Source organism: Phascolarctos cinereus, unplaced genomic scaffold (assembly GCF_003287225.1).
Source record: "Phascolarctos cinereus isolate Bilbo 61053 unplaced genomic scaffold, phaCin_HiC Scaffold_5;HRSCAF=322, whole genome shotgun sequence".
Lineage (NCBI taxonomy): Eukaryota > Metazoa > Chordata > Mammalia > Diprotodontia > Phascolarctidae > Phascolarctos > Phascolarctos cinereus.
The window spans coordinates 109233469-109250491 of NW_027555958.1; the positions used below are offsets into that span (position 1 = coordinate 109233469).

Consider the following 17023-nt stretch of genomic DNA (forward strand, 5'->3'; position numbering starts at 1 on the left):
CTAGTTTGTTTTCTCTCAGAGATACAGCTTTTACATTTTACTTGTCATTTTTTGTAGGTTTTCAGGTTTCTAGTTTAGTGTATTTCTCTAATTTTTAACATACCCTCCTTTATGCTTACTTAGGTTTACTTGTTGGCTTACTAATTTTTAAAATGCATATTCAGGTCATTAATCCTCTTTTTTTTTCTATTTTACTAATGTATATCTGTAGGGATATTATTTTTCCCCTAGGGACTCTTTTTCTACATCCTAGAAATTTTGGGATATTGTTTCATCATTACAATTTTCTTTTACAAAATTGTTAATTTCTATATTTCTATGACTTTTTGTTTGACCTATCAGATTCTAAAGTCCTTAATGGAAAGGACTGTCTTTTGCCTTTCTTTGTATCCCCAATACTTAGCAGAGTCTGGTAGCAGTCGTCACTTAATAACTGCTTCATGACCATCTGACCCATTCAATAGTTAAGATTTCACTCTTAAGTCTCCATTTGGATCTATGTTTTTTGCTTGTGCTCCCTGAAATGATTACTATTTTTATTGCATTATCATCTATAAACAATGTGCTTACTATTTCTGCCTTTTATATTTGTTTGCAAAATCTCTGTTCCTTATTATGAGGTCAAATTTTGTAAAAGTTCCATGCAGTGCTGAGAAATCATATGTTCTTTTTCAGTTTCATTTTAAAGATGCCATTAGTCTTTCAGCTCTATTTCCCCCAAAATTTGTCCATTCAATATTTTCTGATTTATCTATTAGACTTGTCCAAAATTGAGAAAAGGAAAAATGAAATCTCCCGTCACCATGGTGTTACTGTAATGTCACCCCGTAGTTCACTTAATGTATCTTTTATGAATTTAAATGCCTTAGCATTTGGATCATATGATTTTAATGCTGATATTGGTTTGTTGTCTATGGATCTTTTTGGCATAACATAATTTTCTTGTTTATCCCTTGTAATTTTTCAGTATTTGGTACAGCTTTGTCTGACAGTATGATTACAATTCCTGGTGCATGTTTTTTGGTGGGTTTTTTTTTCACTTGATGTTTATTAATTTTTTTCTAGACTCTTCTTTTTAGTCCAGCTACATTTTCTTTTCTTCAAGGCAACAGACTGTGTGTTGTGTTTTTCTCTTCCAATGCTACTCTTTTTCATTTCACTGGATTGTTTAAAAACCTTCCCTTCTGCCCATCTTAACTACTACTGTGCTAGTCAGTAAATCTGATTATCACCCTCAATTCTTTACTTTCACTTGTTCCACATATTTCAGTTTGTTGTCAAATCTTGTAATTTCTACCTTCATCACCTCTTTTTATAAAAAGGTGTGTGTGTGTGTGTGTGTGTGTGTGTGTGTGTGTGTGTGTTTGTGTGTGTACACACCTTAGTAGATGCCTTCATCACTTCTATCCTGGATTACTATAACAGCCTGTTAAAAGGTCTCTTGCCTAAAGTTTCTTCTCACTCCAATCCATCTTCCACTCAGTTGACAAAGTGATTTTCCTAAAGAAGTACTCTGCCCATATCCAATTCAATAAGCCCCAGTAGTTCCTTATTATCTCTAAAATCAAATTTAAAATCCTCTGCACTTGCTGTCTTCCATGCTCTTCCTTTCTCCTTCTTTACTTTCCTGGCTTCAAAAAACTCAATTCGAATCCCACCTTCAAGAGGATTTTGCCTAGTGTCCCAGCTACTAGTGCTTTCCTCTCTAAGATTACTTTGCATCTAATCAAGTAATAAACATTTACTAAGTTCCTACTATGTGCCAGGCACTGTGCTAAGTGTTGAGGATACAAAAAGAGGCGAAAGACAGACAAGGAGGACAACACACAGATATATACAGAATAAAGAAGAAATAATTAATAGAGGCAAGGCACTAGAATTTAGAAGAATGGGGAAAGGTTTCCTATTGGAGGTGGGATTTTAGTTGGGACTTACAGAAAGCCAGGGAGGTGAATAATTATAACAGGGAGGGAGAATATTCCAGGCATGAGGGACAGCCAGAGCCAGGATAAGAGTATTTTGTTCATGGAACAGCAATGAGGCAGTGTCACTGGATTGAAGAGTACATGGCAGGGATATTAAGGTGTAAGAAGACTAAAAACATAGGAGAGGGTTAAGTTATAAAGGGCTTTTAATACCAAGCTGAGAGTTTTTAATTTGAACCTGGAGGTGATAGGGAACTCCTAGAGTTTATTTGGGTGGGAGGTGGAGGGAGGATTGCACAGCTCAATTTGCGCTTTAGGAAACTCATTCTAGTTGCCGAATGCAGGATGTACTAGCATGGGAAAAACCCTGAGTAAGGCAGACCAAGCTGCAGGCTACTGCAATAGTCTAGAAGCAAGGTGATGAGTGCCTGTATTAGAGAAGAGGCAATGGCAGAGGAAAGAAGGAAGAGTATTCCAGAGATGTTGCAAAGGGAAATCAGTAAGCTTTGGCAACAGGTTGGATGTGGGAGAGGGAGGGGTAAGAGATAGTGAGGAGTGGAGGATGACTCCTAGATTGGGAGCCTGAGGGACTGGGAGGATGCTCTAGTCCTATACTGTAATATGGAAGGTAGGAGATGGAAAAGGTTTGGAGGAAAGATGAGTTTTATTTTGGACAGGTTTAGCTTAAAATGTCTACTGGACATCTAGTTAGGGATGTCTGAAAGAATGGTGGAGATGTGAGATTAAAGGTCAGAAGAAATGGTTTGGCAGGATAGATAGACTTGAGAATCTTTGGCATACAGATGATAATTAAATCTGTGGCAGTTGATGAGATCATCAAGTGAAGGAATATAGACGGGAAAAAAGAAGAGGGCCCAGGATAGAACTCTGTGGGACACTATGCTTAGACGGAGTAACCTGGATGAGGATTTAGTGAAGAAGACTGAGAAGAAGCATTCTAATAAGTAGGAGAACCAGGACAGAGTGGCGTCCTGAAAACCTACAAAAAAGAGACAATCGAGGAAGAGCATCAAAAGCTTCAGAGAGGTCAAGGAGAATGAGGATTGGGAAAAGGCCACTGGACTTGGCAACTAAGAGATCATTAAAAACTTTGGAGAGAGCAGTTTCAGTGGAATGAAAAAGTCAGAAGCCAGATTGTAAGGGGTTAAGAAGAGAGTGAGCTGAAAGGAGAGCTGAGGCACCTATTATAGATGGGCTTTCAAGAAGTTTAGCCACAAAGGGAAGAAGAGATATAGAATGATAGTGGGGCTGGATGAATCATGTGAGGAATTTTTCAGGAGGGAGGGGACATGGGCATGTCTATTCTCTGTATATTTTGTACCCACCCAGGACATGTTGTCCTTCCCATTAGAACTCGAGTTTCTTGAGTGCAAGTAGGCTGTTTTTAAACCTTTCTTTGTATCCCCAGTGCTTAATATCGTGCTTGGCTTGTAGTAAGCCCTCAAGGTTATTGACTATCTTTACAGCTATCTAAACTGAAAGACAAGGTCACATTTTATTATCAAGTCATCTGGGAGCAGAACTCATCTTCTAAATTTTCTCAGTGAATTTTCAAAGAAATACATTTTTATTTAAAGAATGAATGAATGATATGAAATAATAAGAACTGACATCTATTTAGAGTTCTAGGGTAATAACTGCCATTCCTAAATTATCTCAAAGGTCAGCCTTTTCATGGAGTATACCCTTAATTCTTACCCTTAGTTATACTCTTATGCATAGCTGATGTAACATTAGTAAAGGCAAAAGAAGGCTGAACTTGGAGCCCAAAAATGCTGAGTCTGAATTTTTTTCTGGCACTTAATAGTTGTATAACCATTGAGCAAGTAGCTATATCTTTTTCAGTCTCTGTTTTCTCATCTGTAAAATGGAGACATTTATGCTTCTCCTACCTAACCTGACAGAGTCAAGTGAAGTCAACAAATATTTATTAAGTACCTACCGTATGTGTGCTACATTCCTTGCCCTTATGGAGCTCACAGGGGTTAAGATGCAACAAGGTGAGGGATGTTTCATAAACCTTAACATGTTCATTATAAATGGCAGGTAATGATAAGTATGATTATTATGTCCTCACAAAGACCCTCTGAGGTAGTCTACAAATAGTGTTTTAACCTGTTTACACATAAGGATATGATACTCCAAGAGTATCTTGCCCAAGGTTACACAAAGTATAAGAAGAATTTGAATCCAGGCCTCTCTTGACTTCAAGGCCAGTACTCTTCCTGGTAGGTGTTGGCTAAAGATAAGAGTAAGGATACACAACATAAAAGTCCTTTATGTTTAACACAGGTAGACTCAATAGAAGAGAAGGATGAGCCTTGTACCACAATTAGATTAACAAAACAAAATCTTTGTAGAAGGGAAATGAGAGGAGTCAAATGTCTTGAAATTTCATTTTTGACTCACAATTCTGAGCTATGCCTGTCACTTAAGAGAAGAGGTCAACCCTATATATTCTAGATCCTTTTGATGTTAAGTTGTTCTTCAGAATGAACACATCTTGAATATACAGCTTCTATTTATTTCCTGACGTAGAACCCTTTGTGGGAAAGTAGGGTATGCTCCTTTTAACCACACCACATGATACCTGGTATGCCAGCAAAGAGTTTCACTCAATGAAGAGTACACAGAGCTCAGTAGTTTTGACAAATTCCATGAGTTAATTATTGCTTAACGAAACAATACTCACCAAGGGACTCTAAGAGTTCTGTCATTTTAGGATGATTCCAACATGTTGACTCTGTTTGGTGACTGAAAGAAATGGGTACATTTTTAAAAATACACCAAAATTACACAAAATTAAGTTGCAAGATAAATTTATTTCCAAACCGGCTTTGAATCAAGTTCCCAAATAGTAAAAACCTCTCAATATGGACATACAATTTAAAAGAAAAAATATTCAGTTTTATTTTCTCCTAGCTTGATATTTCACTATTATTTCTAATTCATTAAATATGGCATTAAGAAACTGGACAAAACTGCACTGTCATTAAGGAAACTGATGCTCCAACTACTACTGAGTATCTGGGACTTTGATGACTCATTTGAAAGAAACTCTGGATGGAAGAATTTAATTTTATTCACTTCAGAAAACTCCAGTTTCCTAGGATAAGCACAAAATATGTAAACCTAAACTTTGGGTCTTTGAATTTTATTACAGTTATAACTATCTGGGTCAGGGTGCCAGAACAGAATATTCGCAGCCTTTTTTCTGCCCTCAGCCCATATGTCTTTCCCTCTCTATCTTATATCCTTCATGTTTTTATCTTTCTCTGTAGCTTTGCCTGATCTTGTCTCTCCTTTTCCTTCCATTTCTTCCCTGTCCTTATGATAATAATTTTGATAGTATTAAGTATTATATTTATTGAAATGTTTTCCATTTCCTTGCTTTTACATAAAAGGTAAATGTTTCGTATTTTCTTTATTCTAAACAGAACATTAAACTTCAACCCCTCCATTTTGCCTCCCATTTAAATCTCTCATTTGCTTGCATTTAGCATATGATTACTTAGATGGATCTGTGTCTCTAAGACAAGAGTTTTCCACCTCTAACCAAGGTTACCTGGTACTCCAAGGAGCCAGTGATCTATGTTCTCATCAAATTTGGGTATTCTTGCCAACAATGCAGATGTAAGGCTACCCAAGACTGAATGACCTGTACAACTCTTATCCATATCCTACCATAAATCTGCCAAAGGAGATTTACCTACAATGCTAAGGAACTTCCACTCATCTTCATGGCATGTGCATGAATATCAATGAAGCACACAGGCTATCAATGATATCTCATCCTCATCTTATCCTAGCTTTCACTAAGTAACCAGTTAATTTTTTCTACCAGTTCTACCTGTTTTCTGGTGACTATACTTCCCACTGCTTCTCCTGTCTAATTCCTTGCTTAAGCTGCTGCCTGCTTATGTTCACCACGTACTACCCCCCTTCCACTGCCCTCTGACGGATCCTTAAACTCAAGTCTTGTGAACCTACAGAATTCATACCTTGCAGCATCATATAGTTGCAAAATATATTCTAACGAATGAACACAGTAAGTCATGTATCCCACTGCCTATCATACTCTGGACAATAATGATTCTTCATCTATTTATTTTATTCAATAGTTTGGCCAAACTCTTTTGAATGATACACTTAGGATGCAGGGTTTCATTTCAGCTCTTGATACAATTGGCACATCTAAACTACAGCTTTTCCAGAGTTTACATAGAAAAGTGCATGGAATTTAATTAAGAATGCAACTTTTTGTGGTGGCAAAGAATTGGAAATTGCGAGGATGCCCATCAATTGGGGAATGGCTGAGCAAGTTGTGGTATATGAATGTAATGGAATACTATTGTGCTATAAGAAATAATGAACAGGCTGACTTCAGAAAAGCCTGGAAAGACCTGTATGGTCTGACGCTGAGTGAAGTGAGCAAAAACAAGAGGACTTTGTACACAATAACAGCCACGTTATGCAATGACTAATATTGTTAAACTGAACCCTCCTCAGCATTACAAGGATTTAAGACATTTCCAGAGGCCTCGGGATGGAAAATGCTGTCCACATCCAAAGAAAGAACTATGGAAGTCGAATCACACTTATTTTTACCTTCTGTTGAGTTTTGTTTCATCTTTCTGATGGTTCCTCCTATTAGTTTTAATTTTTACTTACAACTTCACTAATGTGAAAATATGTTTAATGGGTATGTAAATGTAAAGCCTATACCAGATTGTGTGCCGTCTTGGGGAGGGGGGAGGGAAGGGGGAGAAACATTTTCAACTCAAAAGTTGAATAAATCGAAATAAATTAATAACATTTTTTTAAAAAAGAAAAAAAAAGAATGCAACTTCGTTAATCTTGGAAACTGGAATTAGATTGCAAATTAAGGTTTATTTGGCTACATGTAGGAAATATTTAAGTATGATTTAGAAATAGTTTCAAAGAAGGTAAATTTGCTAGTAGCCACCAGAAGAAAGTGTCAGTTACCAAAATAATTTGATATTATATAAACATATTTACATATACAGGATGTCCCTCCCACAAAAAAAAAAAGATATTATTTAAATTTCCGTAGCTTAAAACAACTCTAAGACTTTTGGAACATGGCATGTGCATATGTGCAGGTACATGTATACATGTATATTTACAATGAAAGGCAGTCAGGTTTAATGGACAGTCAACTCTAGAGTTAGGAAGAACTGGGTTCAAGTCTCACTTCTGACACATGAAAGCTTTGTGATCTCAGGCCTTACCTCTCAGCGATCCAAGCAAGTCCCTAAGATCACCTGGTACAGAGCAACTGCCTATCTGACAAAGGCAAAGGGAGTTCCCTAGCTTCCTCACTCCACTGTTGCCAGGAGAGTGGTTTTTCACAGTGGAATCGCTTCTCCATTTTATAACATCCCTTTTGGGGGTGGGATTAAAGAGAGTTCCCCAAGATCTCATAGTTAATGAAGAAGTGGGACTACAAACCAAGAGGTGCTCTCTTTCTGCGCTTACATCTGAATACTGCTATGTGAAATGTTCTGTAAGCTCCTAGCGCTCTGAACAAAAACAAGTAAGATAAACAAATGAATGAAGGAATGACTGGGTAAATCAATCAATCAACTGCATTGTCAAAATCCAACTACAGCAGAACTGAACAGTTATCCAGACTCTTCACTCGGATCCCCTGCTTCCTCCCACTCTCAGTTAGAAACTGATGAACAACCCTACCACTCACAGCCCCGACTCTCATTTTGCAAGAAGGAGGGGAAAAAAATTAAGGGCTTGGGCCTAAAATACTTCTGTGGGAAAAATAAAAGTCAAAAAGAGATAATGAATTTTGTTAATGAAGAACTTTATCATCTGTGGTTAAGCAAAGCACGATGTTGCTATATAGACAAATTACAATTCAAATTATTGCTGGCTGACTATAAACTTTTAAGAAATAGAGCAATGATTGGGGGTGAAATTACTTCTCCATTTTATACTATCCAAAAATCTTTTTTAGGAGATCAGAAAAGATACTAAAAGCATTTTTATTTTCCCAGATATAGATTTTTAAGATATTGGCTACAAGGGAAGTTAAATAAACAAAGACCTCCTAAGTAAGTCTACTAATTCAAAAAGGGAGAAGGGTGTCTCTGGCAGTTCCCTGGTACTCCTACCCTCCCCCCCCAAAAAAAAAACATATAAAAATATACTTTGGCAAAGAAATGCCTCACTCAGCATCAAGGACCTATAGAACAATAAAGGAATTCAGAGTTTCCAAGGAAGTGTAATTACTTTTCCATCACTGAGGAATGCTCATTAAATGAAATTTGGGTAAGTTGGTTCTGTTATAGCTTGTTTATGACATAATAAATGAGCACTTCATCGTGTTGAGCGTTACAGGGTTGTTTAAAACTGTGTTTAGGTTAGATGGGAAGAAGGAAAATGGGCTACAGGAAGGAAAGTTAACCATGAGTTGGCAGCAGGGCAGCTATCAATACTAGACAATCCTGAAATGCCCCATTCAAAGGAAAACGTGGAGCAGCAGCAACTTTACTATGGAGAAAACAACTTTGATGACTACTATAGGGACAGGAAGCCAGATTGCTAAAAGAGTACAGGCCAAGGAATGCTGTGGACAAGACCCAAAAATATGAGCTGGTAAAGCTTAACAGGTTAGAATCTGCTAAGAACCCATAGCTGATTTAACTAGAAGTAACCAGACTACTACTGAGGCAAGAACTCAAGAAAAAGGAATTTTCTGGAAAGCAACATTTAACCTTTTAAAATTGGGAATGACCCTACAGGAGGCCCAAGACAATAAAAACTGTAGAACACTTAAGAGTTGTAAAAGCCCTCAGCAATTATCTAGTTCACCCTTATCCCTCACCCACTTTTTAGAGATGAGGAAACTGAGGCCCAAGGAAGTTAACTGATTTGCCCCAACTTAGCTAATTGTAGAGCTGAGGATAGAGTCTAAGTCTTCTGGTAAGTAGGGAGTATTCCTTTTTGTACTGGTATCCCCAGAGAGCTGCACATAGTAGTAGCTTAGTAAATTCTTGTTGACTGGTTAATTCTGAGCCCCAGGCTAGAATTCTCACTTCTAAATCACACTGCCTCCTGGGAAATAGGTCAGAAAGTCTCTGTAGCTTCATGTATATTGTGGGAAATCATGGCAATAAAAAAGACCTCTTCAATCATAAGCTTTCTAATTCAATTCCATTCAAATAAACTTACTATAAAGGCCTACTTTACCCAAGGGAAGGGGAAACAAAAGTCATAGTTAATCCCGCAAACTGAAAAACTCTCCTTAGATGATTCAATGAAGTTTCTTGACAAGTAAAGAACGCTAAAGCATGGTCACTTTTCCTGGTTTCTTTTCACAATTGCCTGCACCACTCTCTTTAAATGTTGGAAGTTACTTCTCTCATATTCTCCTTACTTCATTGCCATACATAGTGCCTGGAGAAATCCAAATACCCTTGACTCCACATTGCCACTTCTGGGCTCTCACATCCTCTACTTCCTCTGAAGTGCCTGCCTCCAATTACATCACCAAATGTAGATGCTCATTGTTATCATTTATCTACCTTCCAGGCCATTCCCTCCTTTTCTTCAATGTCTCAAGAACCTGGCTAACAAGCTTCATCTCTTTAGTTTAATCCCTGCCATCATCCTAGTTCAATTTAATAAAGATTTATTAAGCATATACTACGTGCAAGGCAATGTGCTAAGCAGCAGGATGAACAAAATAGTCATTGCCCTCAAAGGGCTTACCTTAATGACTCTTTTGACACACTAGTTTTCCAATTAATTAACTACTTCAACTTATGAACACGATCTTTCTACTACCTTAAGTACCCATAGATTAAAGGAGAAATTGGGGAACTTTTGGATAAGCCGCATCCTCCTCCAACTTTACCTACCTCCCCAATGTTTCTGCAAAGCTTCCGACATTCCCAAATTCTATGTTCTGATTTCTCTTGGCTGAAGAACACCAAGCTGTCTCTACCTCTATTCTACCCTGAAACTTCCAACAGGGAGAAGACTATTTTTTCTAAAGGATGATTTTCTTCCAACCTCTCTTTTCTCCCCCTTCAAGCCTCAATTCCTTCCATCTGTTCGGGGAACTTCTAATTATGATGGTGGCTTTGTGTTTGTCTGTTTAGCTCTATCTATAAATGGAGTATTGTGGAGATGATGCTCACACAGAGTTAGTTTCCCATCTGCCCACATTATTGAATTTTTTTTTAAAAGCACCATCATCCAAAATTGATCCAACTCCAGGATTTTGAAATTCTTTCTGATCATAATCTTCTGTACTTGAACTTTTCCCACTATCTCACTCTTACTGAGCCTGTTCTTAACTCTCATTATAAACTTCAAGTCCTAGATCCCTCCCTGTACCGGTATTACTTCCTTTCCTTGAACCTACAGTAAGACATATCAAAATGTCACTATCTTTACTTTGCCCATTATATCACTCAGCCACCTTCAATCCTCACCATTTGCTTTTCACAGTAATGAAAACAGGCTGAGTCCATTACAAATTCATGTTGCCAAATTTCAACCAGGTGACTGCTCTATGGAAATCTTTTTTTTTTTAATTAATCTCTGGTTGCCTCCCTCTATCACACATTCCACAGCAGCTTCTCTGAACCTTCTCAGTCTGAATTTGGCTTTTAATATCCACCACTGTAAGATACTACCAATGTTCTTTTCAAGGTCACAAATGACTTAAGTGCCATCTTGGAAGGCCTTTTCTTAGTTCTCTTTAGACCTCTAAACACTAACTTTTCCTAGTTCAACCTATCTCTGGAATCCTCTGCCTTCACTTGCTCATTCTTCTCCTCCTGTCCTCTAATAAGTATTCCCTCCAAGGTTCTATCCTCAGTGATCTTCTCTTCATGTCTCCATCAATGTTCATCAACAATTACTGTCTTAATGTAAGTAGCTTCTAACGTTACATGTCCAGTCATATCCATTCTTAAGCTTTCTCCTGAGTGTTAGCCCAACAACTTCAACTGCTTGCTAGATAGCTCTACCTAGAAATCATAGGTTCCCAAAGTAGACGATACTGCCCAGAGGGGCACTGGGATGATGGGGGGGGGGGGCGCGCCAGTCTTTTTTTGAAACCACCCAAATTTTAAAAACAAACATTAAAAGGTTAAATTAAATGTTAAAGGGATAAATTTGCAGGGGGATGCTGAGTAATTTCTTTTTTGAAAAGGGGGCATAGGCCAAATAAGTTTGGGACTCTCTGATAGATGTTCTACTGATACGTCAAAGTTAATATATCTAAAACCAAACTCATTTTTCCTCCAAATCTGTCCCTCTCTTCTTAACATGCTTATGTTTTATTGACAGTACTGTCATCCTCAAAGTCATCTAGCCTTGAAACCTCCAAGGCCTTTTTGAACCTTCCCTCTATCTCACCCCATCATAGCCAAATCAGCTGCAAATCCCACACATTTTACCTCCACAATTACCTGTTGTATCTATCCTCTTCTCTCTCTATAAATGCAATGTGATATTCTGGAAGACAGTGTTGGACTTGGAGTCCAGAGAGCCCTGGGCCTGAATCCTGCCTCTGATATTTACCTCTGATATTTACTTTATTATATGGCCAAATAATTTATTATATGGACACATCTCTGTACCTCAGTTATCTCATCAGTAAAATTGGGGATCATTATGTCTACTTAACAGGGTTATTGGAAGGATCATGTGCGGCATGTATGACTAAAACTTTGTAAACCTTAAAGCAGAAAGTAGCAAACATATACAAAACCCAAGAGATATCTAATCCTTTTCTTCTTTTCTCCTTCTCTGGCTGTTTTCTAAGTGGTGGTAGTTGGTAGTAGGTGGAAAGCAGGCGCTATAGTAGCCATAGTACTAGTGTAATCAATAGTATTAGCATCATTAATAATAATAAAAGCCAACATTTATGTAACACCTTATGGTTTACAAAGTGCTTACTTGCATTACCTCATTTGATCCTTCACAATTACCCTGCAAACTAGGTGCTATTTTTATCCCCATTTTATAGATTAGGAAACTGAAGCTGAGAAAGAGTTAATGATTTGCTCAGGATACCACAGCTAATAAGTATGTGGGCCAGAATTTATACTAAGGTTTTCCTGAGTCTGGCTCCAGCACTGTACCATATTACCTCCTGGCATTTGAAAAAAAAAAAAAGTTTTCTCAGAATGCTGTGGGCCAAAGGATCATAGAAGAAATTGCAAAGCAGGGGTGAATGAAAGAGAGAGGAAAGGCAGCTTGGAAGAAGGGGGGGAAAAAAAGAATATGAAAGGCAGAAAAGAAGATTCATATTATGTCATATACTAGGGGGCCAAAGAGCCAGGCTAAGTAAGAGTGGTGGTATGGAACTGTAAATAAATCTTCAATAATGATTTCTCAATTATCCATGCACAGATTAACAGTGTATTCTAGTATACTGCCTCTCACTATAACCCCTACAACTAGGAGCAGGCAATCTTTTTTTCCCCATAATCATAACCCCTAAGCTACATACAGTATAACAGTGCACAGACACCATACTTATCCATTAACATCCACTAATTAGCAAGGACACAAATTTAAAACGTAATGCCAGGCCAATTTTCTTTTTAGCAAAGTACAAAACACCTTGAAAAAGCAGCCTCTCCCGGAGTTTCTCCATTCTTGGTGATCCACTACATGCATTCTACCACAAAGAAAGAACAAAATTCAGGCAAGCAGAGGACCAAGGAGAATGCCACAAGTCAAGCATTCTAGTCATGGCCCAGGCACTACCATGCAGTTGGTCCTTGAAAGCCAGGACACTACTCACAAACTCAGAGAGAACATACTCATTGACAACCAGATGGAAGAGGGAAAAGTGCATTTCCCTTTATGAATTCAACACCAGTTGATTCATTAGGCAGAACTGCCAGTGCTGAAAATAAACACAGTCTCTAGTTAGAAAAGTGCAACTGCAATTTCATACAGAACATTTAAAAAGTAATGAAGGCTCTTGGCTGTAGCTGATTTCTTTCTTTTTTGGGGGGTGGGGTGGCGGGAGTAATGAAAAATATCAATCCAATCATCAGCCTTATAGGAGCAGCTGTGGACCATTTTTCCAGTTGGCCAAGACGATTCCCCTTCCTTCAGAACAGGGATAATCAGGTTCAGCTTCTCAGATCTTAAATTGAAATACATAGGATTATTCAACTTGATAAGCTTTTAAAAAATAATTGAAATGAAATCCTTTTAAAGTGAAACTAATGCTAGGTTTTAAGAAGGAAAACAGTAACAGGAATGAGACGTGAAAATAAATAAATAAATACATAATTCCAGCCGAGCAGCAATTAACACTAAACACAAACTCGTTAAGCACACAAACAACACTTTAGAGCACCTAACATATGGCAGGCAATCCACAAATATTAAACAATGGAAATGATAATAATCAAGACATGCCTAGGCTATATCACTGAACTAACATTTACACACACCCTAAAGGAAGTACCTAAAGGTAGCAGGTGGGTAGTTAAGTGAATCAGGTGCGAAATAATGCAGGAAACACTCAAAATCCCCATTTGCTCTTCTCTATAGCAGCAATTGTTTTGCATAGTGTGAGGCCACACCTTTGCCAGGCTTGGGAAACAATGTCGATTCTCAATTTCACAATATTTGTTTAAAACAAACATTACATAACTTCTGTGCAAAAGAATTCTTTATGGAAGTTTTTATTATTTTAAACAATTTTGTTTATTAATGATTTCCTCCCTATTCCCTAAGGGACCTCACAGATCTATCAGAAAATACCCAATATGCTTATAGTGGAAACTGTGCCAAATACTTATGTTTGGAGCTTATCTCTTAAACTCAGTTTCTCATTTCATGTTTTACTTAGTAGTAGTAATAATCACTACACCAATGGACAACAACCAAGCGAGCAATAATCACTATGTGGCCACAGTTTCACATTTGAAACCTATTTTATAGCACACGGTTATTTTCTCCTTTTATTCAAGATGTGAATATGAAAAGACAGGAGGAAAAAATTTTGCAGGTCAGTGGGTTAATTTTTCAAAGATGACTATAGACTTTAGAAAAGCAGATTGATGCCCCTCGGGTAAGACTTAGATGTCACAGAAGAACAGATGTGTATTCTTTGCAAGGTAAAGTTATATAGTAGAGAGGCAGATGAGAGGTTTTTTAAAATGGTGCTTGACCAAATTATGTCCTTCCAACAGATATCTGGGGCTTGTTCAGTACATTTTCTTGGTATATGTAAGGAAGCAATGATGTCCTGAGAAAAATATCTGACCTTAAGTTTAATTTGATGATTTAATTCTTTTCTACCCTTTGCCCAATTTCTTTTCACTCTTCCCTAAACATCTAATTAAGCACAGCAATTTTACATTAATTTTCTTTAATTAAATAGCATGTTTTAATTATATAAAAGTAATCTATCTGATTATCATTCACATAATTACATACCCATATATTTTAATTATCATTATTATTCATTAATATTTGTGGTGCTCCTTACAGTTTGCACTTCTGGCTTATCTGAAGATACTGTTATGTTCGGAGTCTAAAAGAAAAACAGCTCCTATTTTCATACATTTTAAAAAACTATAATAAAACTATAAATTAGACACGATGAATCAACAGGCATTTATTAACTGCTTATTATGTACTAAATGATGATATAGAGAAAAGCAAAACTAGCTCTTGCCCTCAATGAACTTACATTCTAAAGGTGGAGAAAATCTGTATATAAAGCATATGTATATTTATATATACATGTAAATGCATATTTATATATACATATAACTTTGTTCATATGTATGTATGTATAGGTAAGATACATATGAAGAAATGAAAGGTAATCTTGGAGAGAAAGGTGCTTGGGGTTGGGGTAGGTGGGGGTAAATAAAAAAACTTTCACTTCAACCTACATTTAATGAGTACTTAGTAAGTGCATGACAATCAACTTTGTCTTGACTGAGCACTTTGGTATGAGAGATAAGAAGGAATCCTAAGAAACTATTCCTGCCTCAAAGAGTTAAGAAGTCTGTCATCTGAAATTATACACTGCCAGGTCTCAATTAGTGCAAATATTGAATCCACCTGAGTCATATGCATTTAAAATCCCACTATACAATGTTATGATTATGTAATATATCGTAATTGGTTCCAGCCAATGGAAAGATATAGTATGATTTTAAATATTTTGACCACTTCAAGGGTTCCATTATTTGCTCTAATAGGCAGCCAGCTGTAACAATCTATTCATAAATAGACTGAATATTGTCTGATCTCAATACTTTTATATTTACTAGAAAGAAAGGGGGGGAGAGCTGAAGTTCTTTGTGTGATGTCATTTTGGAGACCAAAAATGTTATATTTTCACATTAAGAACTACCAAAGACAATGATTTAGAGATACCACTCAACTCTGGGAATTACCACCAAATTTTTTTTTCATGCCACACCAAAAACCTTCTTTCCAGAAGTTTCCAGGGGAGCCAAACTACACCCAGAAAGCTTTTAGCCCAAACGCCTTCAACAGGCCTCTTGACACCTTTTAGAACTGCTTTAATAACAGTTAAACTCAGCAGTTTGGAACTCACACCTATTTAACTCTAGCCAGGTGGCGATAAGTATATTTTTTATTAGAAAACCAAGAAAAAAACAAAGTGAGGCAAGCGTACCAAACATCTCCATGCTATTCCACTTGGCAATGTCATCTTAGGGCACTTCTAGCAACTATCCCTATTAAATTTAACAAAGAAAATAGCATTTCTCTAAAGCCAAAGTAGCAGATATGGTATGTCTAGAGCTTGCGGGGTTTGTGGGGTGAAGAGTAGGTAGCCTGAAGTGTCAGTAGGCTGTAGTGGCCTACAATAGGATACAATGATGAATAATAATACCCAGCATTTGTAACGTATTTTAAGGTTTACAAAGCACAACCACCCAGTGAGGAAGGACCTATTAATATGTCCTACAGCTGAGGAAACTGAACCTAAATTGTAAAGTGATATGCCATGGGTCATAGAGTTAGTGTGAGGAAGCATGTGAATTCAGGTCTTCCGGTGTCCAAGTGCAACCCTCTATTTGCTGTGCTACCTGTCTGGAAAGTGCTTTACATGTTACCTGATTTGATATTCACAATAATCCTATAACTAAAACATGGTTCCAGTGTGTGAGTTTATAATTTATTCCAGAGAATGAAACAGCCTTACTTTCAAGAAGGTTATACTCTATTAGAGAGGATGACAAATACACAGATAACTATAAATAGCATTAAAGTTGCAAACTAGTCCAAGGTAAGCCCAAAGACACTTCCAAATGGGGACTGAAGTATGAGGGAAATCAGATACTGATCCAAGCACAGAAGGGTGACATTGGAGGGGCAGAATCACCAATGTTCCAGGCCTCTAGTGACCTCATATACCACTACTCCTTGACCAGTATCAGAGACATGTATGTTTTCTTCTTTCAAGCTGTCAGAGCCCCAGCACTCAAGAGTCCTCCCACATAAGCCAAGGGTATAAATGAACATAGAATGGGAATGAGGACAGTTCCTGTTCTTTTAACCTCTTTCAAGGAGCGAGCTCCTGGATATTCTGGTCTATAATTGCTTTTGTGACATTGTACTCTCCTGGTTCTACTTCCCATCGAAATGATCCTTTCCAAAGAATCCTTTTGAGGAATGTCATTGATTTACCACCCCCTAAATGTAGTGATTTTCCACCCACACCCCTAATACTCTATTCCCAGTGTTTTCTTCCTCTCTAAAGATCTCATTAAGCTCTCATGTTTTCAATCATTTCTTTGCAGATGACTTCCAGATCATTCATTCAGCCCTAGTATCTCTCCTGAATTCTAATCATCCATGCGTGCTGAATATAGTATCATAGATTTAGAAATAGAAAGGACCCTGAAGACGTAATAGTTCAATCCCTTTATTTTACTTTAACAAAAGAGGTTACTTACTGAAGGACACACGGATCTCCAATTCAATGCACCTTAGGCATCTCAGACTCACTATGTCCAAAAAGGTATTAATTATTATTGAATGTTAATTTAATTCCACCTATTGTCCAAACT

At 37.3% G+C, this 17023-nt stretch overlaps 1 protein-coding gene across 1 annotated transcript in view; it reads right to left on the reverse strand.

The window, feature by feature from the left end:
• The window catches only part of UTRN (utrophin), a 526271-nt gene that overhangs the window by 100637 nt on the left and 408611 nt on the right, over positions 1-17023 (reverse strand). Inside the window, 1 exon segment of the mRNA XM_020972489.2 lies at positions 4639-4700. Coding sequence (XP_020828148.1) covers positions 4639-4700 — 62 coding nt within the window.